Genomic DNA, 14314 nt, shown 5'->3' on the forward strand with positions numbered 1-14314 from the left:
TTATGAAAATGTTATGCTAGTTTAAAATATGACTTGAGTGAGTCAATTAAATGTAGGCTTTGAATGAAGTGAAAACTAAGCTCTGTATTCAGTTCACACTCTCGGGGTTGGGGAGATACCTACACTGCTGAAGTCATCATTTTCAGTTCCCTCGTCATCAGGAAATACTCTTTTCACATTAAAAAAGATCAGAAGGTTCCAAACCCACCTGGAAGAGCAGTTTCATTGGGCAGCCTATCCACTTCCAGGATAAAGTCATCCTTGAAGAAAAGGTAGCCCACTATTGAGAACAGGTAAACCAGGATCAAAGCCAGAACCGCCGTCAAGATGATGGACCGTCCATTGCGAGTGACGCTTTTAATGACGTTAAGCAGAGTCTCTTCTCTGTACACTAAATCAAAAAGCTTTAAACAAAGAAAAAGAATGTGAACAAGAATATATGTATATGTGTGTGTATATATATTTGTACACATGAATAAATGAACCACCTTGCTGTACACCTGAAACTAACACAACATTGTAAATCAACAATACTTCAAAATTAAAAAAAAAAAAAAAGACAGCAGGACAGTTTTGAGAAGCCTCTATATCAGATGGACACCAATATCCCCATAATGACAACGTGATTTATAAAGAATTTACCCTTTTGGTAAGTCAAAAGCACTATAATACTATCTTAACATGTCACATAACAGTGAAAACTGAGATGGGAAAACATAGAAAAGGCAGGAAACGAGCAATTTCAAGTAGCATTCATACAGTCTGGAGGTCCTGGAGACAGAATACAGGCTGTACCAGTGAGTTGCAGAGAACCAAGGGAAGCAAAGAGATGAGGGTCCTGGCGTGCATTCATTTAGGGAGTATTGACTGAGCTTCTATTAAGGGCCAGCCACTCTGGACACGGGACTGGATAGGTCCTGGTCCTTGACAGGGCCATGAGCTTGGCGTCTCATGGGCAAGGCCAACAAGCTACGGTCCAGGCCAGGAGCAGGAACTCTGGAGTTTGACAGAGGCTCAGATCTCAGCACAACTGCTTGCTGCCACCAGGACCGCAAGTTACTATTCCTGGCCCCACCCCCTCCCCCTCTGAGCCTCAGTTTCATCATAGGCAGACTGGCGGAGAGAAAGTTGCTACAAAGAATAAAACGACAATGTACCTACAGTGCTTAGCATGTAGTCATACTTATGTGCTGAGTAAGAACACAAGAAATGCTAATCATCATTAATTTCCAGATGAAGAGACTAGGCCAAGGTCACACAGACAGTACGTGGCAGGGAGAGTGGTGGTGGTAACATATTTACGAAGCCTAAATATTAAAAACACTAATGAACTGATCTACAAAACAGAAACAGACTCGCAGACATAGTAAACAATCTTATGGTTACCGGGGGAAAGGAGGCGGGAAGGGATAAATGTGGGAGTTGGAGATTTGCAAGTGATAACCACTATACATAAAAATAGATAAAAAACAAATTTCTCCTGCACAGCACAGGGAACTACATTCAATATCTTGTAATAACCTTTAATGAAAAAGAATATGAAAACGAATGTATGTGTATTTATGGATGACTGGGACATGAGGTCGTACACTAGAAATTGACACGTTGTAACTGACAATACTTCAATTAAAAAAAATTATTTATTTCTCTCCCCATGGTGGGGACAGAGACCCCTGCAGTTCCCATGTTCACAATCTCAGCCTGCCCTCTGCCCAGGGGCCTGCTCTTGGCAGGAGTCGCTTCGTGAGAAATGGAGAACCCCTGTAGGTCCTCAGAGGTCCGGGAGACCAGTGGCTGGTTTTCCCAGAGCTACAATCTCAGATACCTGGCTGGAGGGATGGTGGAGGGGCCTGAGAGAAGAGCTCTACGGGGTTGTTCTGGATCTGGGGGGGCTAGATGTCTTCTGTGCAGACATCTGATCCTCTCCAGGAGGTTCTGCCTCTGCAGCGCGGCTCTGGGGAATGGCTGTGCACAGCCAAGTGAGGCAGGGGACAAGGGTCTGACTCCGGACCCTGCTGTTCATTTGTTGCCAGATGTTGATCGGGCCACGAAACCTCTCTGGACCTCAGTTTCCTCAACTGTAAAATCAGTGAACTGACCGAGCTAGTCCCAAGTCCTTTCCAATTTAGAATTTTACATCTGAGTTCATTTTCTGGTCAATTAGCCCTTCTGCCTTCATAACACCAGTCCATGTTCTGAGACCCGTGTGAATGGCATCAGGTAAACGAGGACACTCAAAAGGAAGCAAGGAAGAAGCACTGAGTCGACAGAGGTCAGAAATGATCTCCTAGTATTTCACTGGAAAAGCCACAGTTTACTTCACCAGTATCTTTTGCTTCTTTAAATAGTGAAGATGTTTTCAATGATACGTCATTAAAAGTAATGCTGTCAGCACCACCTCTGTATGTGCCTCTATACATACCCGTCCAGTCATTTCTTTTTGGCAAATTTCCAGAAATGGAATTGTTGGGTCAACTGCTGTAACAGAAACATACCATTCCCCTGCCTTCGAGAAAGGCGGTTCTAGTGCACCCTTAGCACGGTTAGGAAATAATGCTAGTGCTGGGCATGATTGTGCTTCTGAACCTCTCCCAGTGTCACAGGTACGTGGGTGCCACTGGTGTTTCAGTTTGTATGTCACTGCTTGACATTAGGGACAAACACCCCTCTATGTTTACTGGCCATCTGGATTTCTCCTTCTGTTTCCCGCCTGCCAACGAACTTCCCATGTTTTCTTCTCGGGATGTGACCAGTTTTCTAAGGACACAACTTGAATTCAGGCCCAGGACTGGGTCTGGCCAGTCTTTGGGGCCCCAGCACTTCAGTCAGGCCACAGTCACCCCCTCTGCCTCTGTGGCTTGCTGGCGCTGAGCTATCACACCCAGTGAGATGTGATTTCTCCCTGCTACAGGCCTCTCTCCAGTTCCTTTCCGTCACCGGCTCTCCACATTTGTGGGATTATGTGAATGGTTTCAGGATCTCGTCTGCGGTTCTCAACAGACACATTAAATACTGCTTGTGACACCAAAGGAACATATCGCTTGAGGTCACAGAAAGTCAAGGCCCACGTGGCTTAGAAAAGTCCCAGAAGCACATCTGAGAGGCGTCTAGCCGCAGTCTCGTCTGATTCTGGTAAGTTTTTCTGAAAATGCACTGAGCTGAGCTAACATCCCTGGCAGCTCTGAGTCTCTCTTATCTTCCTGTGACAGGTGAGAGGTGTGAAAGCATGAATGCCAACTGCGACGTTTCACCGAAGCAGGGACTTTTCCAGTCTCCAACAACAGGCAGCTCGGGGCTGTGCTCGTGCAGTCAGAGTGGGGCATCCACAGGGCTGTGTCCCTGTCCTGTCCCGGCCACTCACTCGTGATGTGACTTGGGGCAAGTGACCTGACTCACCAAGCCTCGGTCTCGAGGGTGGAAACGTGGACAGATCATCCCCCTCAGAGGCAGTGGTGGGAGGCCACGGAAAGGCACCCGGCAGACCTTCACAGGGTGATGCTAACTGCGCTGGTCTAGTCTGTGAGGCCCGCGAGGGCGGGGACCACACGGCCTAGTCTCACCACGACACCCCGCGTCTGGCTGTGGCACCGGCTGGCACTGCCCATGACCAAGAGAGGAGGACTTGAATGAACAGAAGAGGAAACAAAGCTGATGGGATGGAGACTGTAGGAAAGCCCCTGTCTCCCAGGAGAGACCCCTCTGCAGGGATGAGACAGACCCTCTGCCTGAACTCGGCCTCCCTGCCCAGGGGCGACAGGTATTGGGAGGGTTCCAGACTTGGGTCCCCTGACTCACAAACTGAAATCCATCCAGGGCGTTCGTGCACAAGACAAAAGGCTCAGAAATATACACCAAACTCTTAACGGTTTCTGACAGTGCCCACAGCAGGGCCCAGAGTGGCAATCCCAAGTGTACGCGAGACCGCTCTGCCTGAAAGCTCGAGGAAGAGCCAGGTCTATTTTAAAATGAGGGACAAGCCTGCCAGCACCCAGCACTAATGGAACGAGCTAATCCCGATGGCCTGAACAGCGCACTCTCCACGGTGCCGTGGACTGAGAGGGAGCGGGGCGACAAGGACGGTAACAAGAGCCAGCCACCGCTCAGCATTTGCCGGGGGACAGTTCTATTCTCAGACTCCGGCACGCACAGCTGCACATAATCCCTGTGATGGGCCTGCAGGGGGGCGGACTGCCCGCATTGTGCATACAGGGAAACTGAGGCACAGCAGTTCAGTCGACAGTACAGGGACCACGTGGACGGCACCTTCTGGAAGACCTTTCCTTCCTTTGCCTTTTCCAAGTTATGTCCCTCGTCTTAAGTCAGCACTGAGCCCTCGACCCCTTTTTTATCCTCACAAACATCCTAGCACTTCTTCTGGTCCCTTTATGGATGGCTCTGCTGCAGAAAGGTCAGTTTGACGCTTCTTGTCCTCTGATGTAGGCACACAGAAACGGTTTTCTGTCTATAACTCTCCAGGTCTAGGTTCCCTGTAACGACAGGAGAACCAGCAGATCGGGGCCTGTAATTTAAAAGCCTGCTCGGGAGGACGGTGACGGATTTACTGTACTATCAACACTGAACCACTCAGCTCAGACTGGAAAACAACCTCCATGGGAAAGGTCTCCTGGATCAATAAATCTGAGGCTCATTGTCATGGATCTGGGGACTTTGAAAACAGCTCCTGCTCTTGTCACTACACGTTTCCCTGGGACAGGGATCCCATGAGAACTTTTAGGAGGTGACAGTTGCAAAAACACTCTCTTTGGTAAGTGGTAAGTCCAAGAAAAAAAAGGAAAAACAAAGGTGCACGTGGAGGAGACATCTGACCCAGACTGCAGGCATCGGCTATTCCTGAGACGTCAGAGGTGTGACAAGGCGCCCGCACACAGTGTGATCGTCACCCCCTGGGCTCCTAAAAGCTGGCCTGCTCCCCGGCCAGCTTTCCCCTTCACATAGCCCACACGCTGCGTCCAGGGAGGGCTATGATCTTGTTAGACCAGGCACACCAGTGACCGTGAAAAGGAGGGGTCTGTGATGAGAGGACACCGGATGCTCGCCGGGTTCTCCACCTGCAAGATCTCTCAGCACCAGCAACTCACCAGCAAACTGTAGAAGAACTCGTGGACGAAGAGCCCCAAGGCGCAGATCAGCAGATAGAGCAAGTGGTACAGGAACTCCACATCCAGGACCATGGCCCGGTAGCCTCTGGTGAACGTTCCACAGTTGCCCACAAAGCTCATCAGAAAGATGATCTTGTTGCAGACCTGAGGACAAGGACAGCCACCGTCAGACAAGCACGGACACTGCCAAACTTCAGACGCTCCGTGGGAGCTCAGGGCGATGGACACTCAGACGTCTCTCCATGCCCGAGCCCCAGTGAAAGCCTCCTGTTGCACCAAATGCCCACTGAACGTGCCGAGAACTGTTCCGCGGACCTAAGTCATTTCGTTCCTCTGCTTTTCAGGCACGTTACCAGTTAATGTGACAGCCAGAGAGCTTCGTGTGCAACAGTAATCAAGTGGCGTTTGTAGATGACTAAAACAAAATTAACACATGCTGAAATGATCATTTTCAAGATGAGAGATGAATCATTTCTAACATTCTTACACGAGTTAGTCAAACACAGAAGTCACCTCAATCCTTGAACCCTGTGCTCAGCACGATTAAGAGTATTTTCTGAATTTCTTGCCTTCCCTTGCTCCAAATTTCCCAGGGAAAATGATAAGTTTCTTAGGGGTGGGGAATAAGGGACCTCAGGATGAGCTCTGCTCCCCTGCCCCTTCCTTCTGGGAATGACTTCTCACTTTCCTTGGGGGATCCATCCCTGCCCATGTGTTGGTCCTTGGGGGCTCCATCCTGGCCAATCAGAATGTTGTATTTCCCTGGCAACAATGTCTGGTTCAGGGATAGGCACCAAATGGCGCCAATGACACCCATTGAGATCTTTCCTGGGGCTGCAGCATAAGACAATTTTGTTTTCTCCCCTGACCTTGAACCTGAGAGAAAGTGAGCTGTGAAGCTGCCAGCATCCATCCTGTGGTCACATGGAGCCCGAGGGTACCACTGGTGCAGAGCCAAAAGAGACACGGAGCCCCGATGCCACTCTCTGGACCCCCGGATTCAGCTATACCTGAAGCTGGGCCCTTCATTCTCAGTCATGTGAACCAACACATTTTGTTTAAACTGGGTTAGGTTTTATAACCCTCTGCAACTGAAGGCTGATCTACTGTATAACATAGTTGCACCTTTGATAGAAACCCCATGCTGAGAAGTCTGTTTCTAGCAATGTGCTGATAGGAAAGAAAAAAAAAACAAAACCAACCTGAATCAGGAGAGAGCGGGAGATGAGACTCTTCAGCTGTACTTGGTAACCCCAGCTCCCACTACCCTGGCAAACCGGGCCACAGGTGCCAGGGAAACCTGCCAGCTAATCTGGTGGGTCAGGGTAAGCGAGCTTCTCAGCAATCAGATAAGCGAGGGAGCCAGCACCCACGGGGAAGGTTCGCCGTGTCAGACGGGCTCTACTTTCAATCCACCCGTTCTTTTCTTCCCCCTGACATTCTAGCCTTTGCCAGCGTTGGCCCTTTCAGAGGGTGAGAAAGCATCAGCGACTCTCAATGAACTGTGCTGCTGGGGTTTCAGAGCGAGGAAAAAAAAAAAAAGAAAAGGCCAAGCTCTCGGTGACATTCTAGGATCTCCAACGCGCCCAGGCAGCTGCGGTCTTCACAACATAGCAGTCCGCTTCATGTGACCGCACTCTCCCCTTTAACGTCTGCCCGACGTCTCTCCACTGCATCGCACGGTCTTAGTCTGCTGTGCCCACTTCCCGGGGACCTGGCTTGGCTGGCCTCAGGTCGGGCTTTCGGTCCCGGCTCTCCTCTGCCCTAGGCACCAAACCCCAGCCCTGAGCATCCTTCGTAGCACCCTCACCGAGCTTGGCCGCCGGGACCCCTCCGTGTGCGGCCTCACCAGCTCTTCCAAGGCTCCTCTTCTGTGGGTCCAGAGCTGCTCTTCCTCCCACATGCTTCATGTGGGCGCGGAACATTTTTTTATTCCCTCCAAATAATAACTTATTATTTATTGTTTCAGCTTTTATCCCCCTCATGTTATTATAAATGGCAATTAATTATCCAAATGGAGTCTTTCCCTAACCGATTTATGTTAAAGAATTGAGAACCGTGGAATGACCAAAGGCCGGAGAAAACAGAAGAATGAGACAGCCCTAGGAGATAGTCTCTGAAACGGTGGGCATTTTTTTGTTCCCTTTTGTTTCTTTGTTCCTTCCGTGTTTCTTTCTTAAACAGTTTCCTCTCACTGCAGGTGGTGCCTGCATTCCCTCCTTCAAAGTGGACGTGTCTCGGTCACTTGGGTCATGCGTTTCTAAACACACGGCCTAACATTAATAGCTCGACTTGTCACCGCCAGCCCTGTAAGTCAACAGCTGAGGTGTATTTTCACCCTGAAAACCAGGTCTTGAATGACTGTGTCGTGGCTGGCTGCACCCCTCCCCGCTCAGTCTCCTGCGCTGTTCTCCAGAGGCACACGTGCCTCCTTCACTGCCCAATCCAGACAGTAGTACCTTCCTTGCCCGGAGAAAGGGACTCAGACCAAGTCCTCCATTGCTTTCAGGTGTAAGGCTCGGCCCCCACACCTGTCACCTGTCACCACTTTTGAAGCTCTGGTATCTGTACCATCCTTCTTCACTATGACCAAGAAGCAGACTTGTCACATGTCATCAAAAGGTCTGCTAGGGGCCCTAACTGGTCCCCCAGGCCCCCATCCCTCCCACCTGAATCCGTGTAACACGCCATTACCAAGTGAATTTCCTCAAGAATATTTCTTCGTATACACCATTTCTTTGCTCAAAAATCTTGAGTCATTTCCCATTACTGGGAATAGAGTTTCTCAGCCTGTGTTCTATGCAACACTGATTCCAAGTGATACTTTACAAAAGCTCTAAGCAACTTAAGTTTGGGGAAATATGAATACCTAGTTTTCCTTTCTTGGAGATTCATCAGCATGTTAATGTCTCAGGAATCCTGGGGTTAAAAAAATTCCTTTCGTTTTGTTTAACCCAGCATTTCCCACATTGATTTGACCCAGGAACTCCCTTTTCACTTAAGATTTATCAACTTGGAATGCTTTGGAGAAGCTGACCTGGAGGCTGAAACCCAGTGTGGAATCCTAAAATTCAGGGGCCCCGGGACTTGTCGTGGACCTGGCCCTACAAGTCACTACACGAACCACACAGGAGGTGAAACGCAGCTGGTGACTGTCCCTTGCGCACGTCCTGGCGTGGCTCACTGCTCTGGCCCATGGGGGCTTCCTGGCTCGATTTTTTCCATTCTTTAAGACAGAACCTCAACCCTGCCTCCTCCCCTTAAGCTTGTCATCTTGAAATGGTCTCCTCTCCCCTAACGCCCTTGTCATCTGAATACCCATCTGGGGACATTTATTATCGCACGAAATCACTATGGTCACCTTGCTTTGCAACATCACTTCCATTTTTGTACAGTGATCTTAGCTTCCTGATATGCTCAGGGCAGAATTTCTGGAAGGCAGTTTTAGACCCCCACAGCGCCTCCCGTGTCCACAGTTGTTCCCTCCTTTCACCAGGAAACCTCTCCAACTTATGGTCATCTATCAGCTGCCTCCACTTCTGTGGAGTCTGCAGATGCAGCTGGCACCCACCCTTGGACGGCAGTGCAATCGCGTGTTCACACGTCACTGCCGACTCGTGCAGGCCACTCTCCCCGCTTCTCCTCCCACCTCTCCACCTGCTCCCCCTCTGTGACCAGCTCCTCTTCCCTCTCCCCACTCTTCTCTGTGGTCCTCACCATAAGTGGGTGCCGTGTTAACACGTGCTCATTCCACTTACTGGCTAAAACATCCTGTCCTAGCACACTTTGAACCTGATGAGCAAAACTGACCCAAGTCTTAACTTCCTTCCTGTCCCTGCCTAATTATGAATATTCCCTGAAAATGAGACTGTCGATACCTGGATAAAGCGTTAAGAGGGTCACGGTACGGTGAGGAGGTGAAGAGGGAGACGGCCAGCTGCGGCTTTCCTGCTCCTGCTACTTTAACAGTTGACCCAAATAGCATTTTCCTGCACTGAAAGCATAGGCCAGGATCGTTGGGAGAATGGAAGGCATTCCTATTTGCACGTCTACAGAAGAGTGGCTGAGGAGGCATGCACACTTACGTTGAAAGCTCCCAGAAGAAACAACGTGGGCTGTAACCCGACCGAAAATATCAAGCGGAGAATTGTGGAAGCGATTAGGGCCCGGATGCCATGGGGCTTGGGGAGGGCAATGACGATGGCCAGAGATATCAGCATGGCTGTCCACAGCAGTCCCGACCAGTGTGGCTCCAGCGTTCCTGGAAAGACAAGGCGGGGCTCTCACAGAACAAGGCTTCGACCGAGGACAGGTACAGACCAACCCATGTTAAATGATACCTTCTGTAACCACCTCTCTGGCCTGAGTGGTCCCAATCCTCACCTCCAGTTTTCTGCCCCAGACGTAACCAGTCGCATCCATGTTTTCTTACCTCCAACATTTGCTCCTCCTACCCAGCAAATTCTCCCTTTCCTGTTCATCTCAGGTCTTAGCTTAGAGTCATCTCTTCCTCCTCCCAAAACATGCCTGATGCTCCTTCCTTCTCTGATTCTTGGTACCCCGGTCATCCTTATCAGACACTGTTTTCTAGTGGTCAGTGCCTCCCTCCCCAAGCCCCACCCCCTCTAGACTCCAAGCTCCCCGAGGGAAGCACCTGCCCCCAGGAGGCAGCCATCAAATGAGTTTGTTCAATAAACAAAACTCGTACATGGGTCACACTTCACTCTCAAGGAAGGCATACTGGAAGACCAAACTTCTCCTTTCTATTAAAAGGATACAGAGGAAAATTGCAGGTCCCCTGCCTGAATCAGATTTCTTCAAGGGAAGGAGGAAGGCGACTTCCGTACCATTAGCATCATCCTACAATTAGATTATCCTTGTAGTCAAAGAGCTTATACCAGTTTTTGTCATCTCTTGCTATTGCAAGTTCTATTTAGGGTGTCCCACGAGACGGCTTGGTTATATAACATGAGCCAACATGGCTAAAAATAAGGTTCTGTAAAACACTCATTAAAAAAAAAAACACCCCTATTTCAAATGCTGTCACATTTTGAGTTTCCTTCAGATGTAAACAAGCAGCACTCCACGATTAAGGCCACTTACATAAAGGAGTTTCACTTCTTCAGGACGGCTGGCATCGCAGCGTCGCCCAGGGAAGAGACACTCTTGCCGGTTACAGCTCTTCCACGAGCCTGCGGGCTGCCCTGGTTCGCTTCGTCCACACCTGCCGAGACTCACTTTCTCTCTGAAAACTGACCCCCTAACCCCAGCCACTCACCTCCTCCCCCTTTGATATCCTTCAGAGGGAACACTCGATTAAGAACGGGCCCAAAGAGGCACAAGCTTTTCTGAAATTCAGGAAGAAGTAGCTACAGAGGCAGAGGTGGCCCTTCCTGTGCATTTAACAGTTGTGCAATACTGTGTCAAGGCCTTTACGTTGATTATCACTTACTTAATCCTCTGGCTACCCTAGGAGGTTGCTATTATCATCTGCTTTCTACTCCAGAGGAAACGGACTCTTGGGTTATGCATCTTGCCAAGGTGACCCAGCACATGGCTTTTATATATGCCCCTGAAGCTGACAGTCCTTAACCATCATTTATTAAAAAATCCATTCATTTTAAGTGTTTGATGACTTTTGGCAGTTTATACAGTCACATAACCACATGTAACTGCCAACACAATCAAGATATAAACATTTTTATCATACAAAAGGTCTCCCCGGGCCCTTAGCACTGGATGCCTGGCCCCATCTCCACTCCCATCGCAACGACAGATCTGCTTTCTATCCCTGGAGCTTTGCATTTTCCAGAATTTCATAAAAAGTGGAGAAAATTAATCTTATTTCTAAGTAGGTAGTCTTCTTAATTCTTTCACTCAGCAAAATGTTTAAGACTCATTCAGGGTATTGTATCTATTAATATTTTATTCTCTCTATTGGCTGAGTAGGATTCGATCATGTGGATAATACCACCATTTATTTATCCACCCAACAAGTAATGGTTATTTGGGTCGTTTCCAGTTTGGAGTTATTATGAATAATGCTACTGGGAATGTTCAAGCATAAATCTTGGAGTGGGTGTATGTTTTCATTTCTCTTGGACAAATATATGGAAGTAGATTTTTGGATGTTAAGTGAACTTTAGAAGACCTAACCATACAGTTTTCCAAACTGATGGTACCATTTTCCCTTCCCATCAGCAATACATGTGAGTTCCATTTGCTCCACATCATCACCAGTATTCATCAGTTGTTCCAATTTCAGCCATTCTAGCAGGTTTCTAGTGGGGTGCCACTGTGGTTTTCATTTGCCTTTCTCTGATAACTACTGATGTTGAATATCTTTTAATATCTTTTTATGTGCTTATTGGCCATTCATATATCTTTTTTTTTTTGTAGAAAGTGTCTAATCAAATCTTTTGCCCATTGTTTAATTGGGTAGCTTTTTGTTACTGAGTTACAAGAGTTCTTCATATATTCTAAGCCTTTTGTCTGATACATGTTTTGTAAATATTTTCTTTTAGCCTGTGGCTTGCTTTTCACTTTCTTAAGTGCTTAATCATCATCTTAAACTGCCTTTTAAGATCTCAGAATAATAACTGTGGCCAGCACAATGCATGTGCCCGGGTCCTGAAGGGGACAATGTAAAAACCTGCTGCCTTCCCACCGTAAAAGCAGAGCTAAAAATTCATGCTAGGTTCCAAAGAAACAACTATTGAAAGACCTCTTTGAGACACAACTGGAGAGACCTGCATATGGACAGGCTGTTACAGGATTTCCTGTTAGTTTTTGTTAGACATGATAATGGCATGGTGATTTTACATATTTTAAAATATTCTCAGAAGTTAGAGACTGCACAGTGAAATATTTATGGACGAAACAACTTGTCTAGGCTTCTTTAAAATTTTGCAGAAAATACCACAGAAATACAAATGCAACAAAACTGGCAAAACGCTGGTAATTGCTAAAGCTGGGCTGATGGATGTATGGCAGTGTATTATACTGTTCTTTCTACTGGCATGTATACTTGAAAATTTCAACAGTAAGAAAGTTTTAAAAGTAGTACTTCATTTGCCTTAATTACCATGGCATGCTTACAAATTCAGTAAGAAATCTGAAGCTGCCTAATTTTCATACTTTTCAAAGACTGTGTGACTCATCAGTTCTGAGATAAAGGGAGAGAACCATACTTCTGAAAAGGAGCTTTTAAGGCCACAGTGTCCTTGGCAGCTGCCAGCCTTCTAAGTCAAAGAGCCACATCAGCACCCCTTGCAAGGTCATTACACACCTGCAAGAGGGACACTGGGTATCCTGGTTTTAGGATCCAACAAGAACAAATATTGATCTCAAATTAACACTTTCAGGTAGCCAACCAGATCTCATTTCGAGGAAGGACTAATCCAGCCTTCCTCGTGAAGATGGTGAACAGTATAGAAGATGCCACCAATACATCTTCAAAAGAAAAAGAAAAAAAAAATCCCTCTGAGTGAGTTGATATGTCTGAGCTGGTAACAGTCACCATATAATGAAAAGGGCTTCCTTAGGTCAGATCATCCTCCTTTTCTCCAAGGACATGTAATTACGCTTTCTGTTCAGTCCATCAGTATGAAGTTCTAAAGCTCACAAGGCCAAAACAGGAAGCCTGGACTTGCACGGATCAGCCAGAGTTGATGCCACCTTGAGTGCCATCACTGTCAAGTTGGAAGGACCTTTAACAACCACCTCACACAGGAGGTATGGGCAGGAACATGGACAGGTAGGAAAGAGGATGCTCCAAGATCCTGATTGGGTCAGTGACTATCTCCCCCTGACCTCTACAGAAATTTCCAAAGCCACACCTAGGTATCAGAACCCCTGGCTTGATTTAAGCACCTTGTAATGGAGAAGATAGGGCGGACTGATTGAAGTGGCTTGCCCCAAGTCACACAGCAGATGAGTGGCTGAGCCGGGCCCGGACACCAAGTCCAGACTCAGTAAGTCTAGCTCTTCCACTGGATGAGGCTCATCACTGAAGGTGACCGGAGCTGTCAACAAACTGTTCCCAGACATTGGCTTCCAAACTGCCACGAGTGACCAGTGAAGAAAGTGGTCAAGGTATATAACAAAAATCCATTTTAAATGTCTTTTAAAGAAGTGGAGGGTAAATGAAAACACATCCAAAGTAATAACTGAAGAGAATCTGCTATGATGGGTGTGACGACTTCCCAGAGGCGAAAGGAGGCCTGGGCTCGGTAACCTCTGCCTGAGCTCCTGGCCGAGCGTGTCACACGCGACTCTGCTGACTGGCAGCCCGGCCCAGACGGACATCCTCCCCGAGGACACCCTGCAGCTCCGAGGACCTGCCCAACTTTGTAGACAGGGACACCCATGATTCCTGACACTGCATTTCAAAGGAAAACCTCCTTGGGCTCGTGTTTACGTAGTGCTTTGGGGAGGGTGGAGCCATTCAAGTGGAGCCTTCAACACAGCTGAAGGCTAAACAGAAAAGAATAGCTCCTCAAGTGAGTAAGTTAGACACCTCATAGGACACATCGTCACACTCAAATCGGATCTCACATTTACTTCGATCGTGCTTCCACATCTGCATTATTAAACTTGAGAGCTGAGCCCGGAACTTCCTCCCGCACTGTTCTTGTGTCTTCCTTCTGGGCTCTTTGTCTCTGTGTGTTTCACACAAGGTGGCTCCAGGCAGGTTGTGGCAGATAGGAGGTGGGAGGTGATCTGCCAAAAAGCTCTGGTGAAAATTTAGCTGAAAAGCAGACCTCCCAGGAGGCTGCAGCAGGTGTCAAAAAACTGGGCCGTGGATGTTTAATAGAAGAAGAGCTTCTGTTGTGGCCCCCAGAACCCCACAGGTGTGAAGGCCTCCAGAAAGCTGTTAAGCAAACCGAGGAGCTCCAAACAAAAAATGCCTCTCCTGGATGGTTTGCCTGTTCCCAGCAAAATATGTGGAACATGCATACAGATGCCTGGAAGGAGTGCTGGGCTGGTGGGGGGCCGGGGGGGAAGTCCATAAAGACCACAGACAGCATGTTTTTCTATGTGAATGATGGCATGTAACTCTTTATAAACTAAACAGCCAGGGACATCTAGTCTGCAGTCATTCAAACCCTGCCTCCTTGCACCTCTTGCCAGAAAAAAAAAAAAAAGAATTAAATTCCAGGGATTTCTTACAACTTCTTTAGTCTGAAATCAAC

General features: G+C 47.8%; 1 protein-coding gene across 9 annotated transcripts in view; it reads right to left on the minus strand.

The window, feature by feature from the left end:
* ITPR1 (inositol 1,4,5-trisphosphate receptor type 1) overlaps positions 1–14314 on the minus strand; it is a 299982-nt gene that overhangs the window by 31284 nt on the left and 254384 nt on the right. For all 9 annotated transcript variants that reach the window (XM_031470776.2, XM_031470775.2, XM_064496296.1 and 6 more), the window contains 3 exons: positions 9206–9381; positions 5100–5264; positions 209–404 (listed from right to left, as the gene is read on the minus strand). In XM_031470776.2, coding sequence (XP_031326636.1) covers positions 209–404; positions 5100–5264; positions 9206–9381 — 537 coding nt within the window. The remainder of the gene's footprint in view (positions 1–208; positions 405–5099; positions 5265–9205; positions 9382–14314) is intronic.

This window comes from Camelus dromedarius, chromosome 17, assembly GCF_036321535.1.
Source record: "Camelus dromedarius isolate mCamDro1 chromosome 17, mCamDro1.pat, whole genome shotgun sequence".
NCBI lineage: Eukaryota > Metazoa > Chordata > Mammalia > Artiodactyla > Camelidae > Camelus > Camelus dromedarius.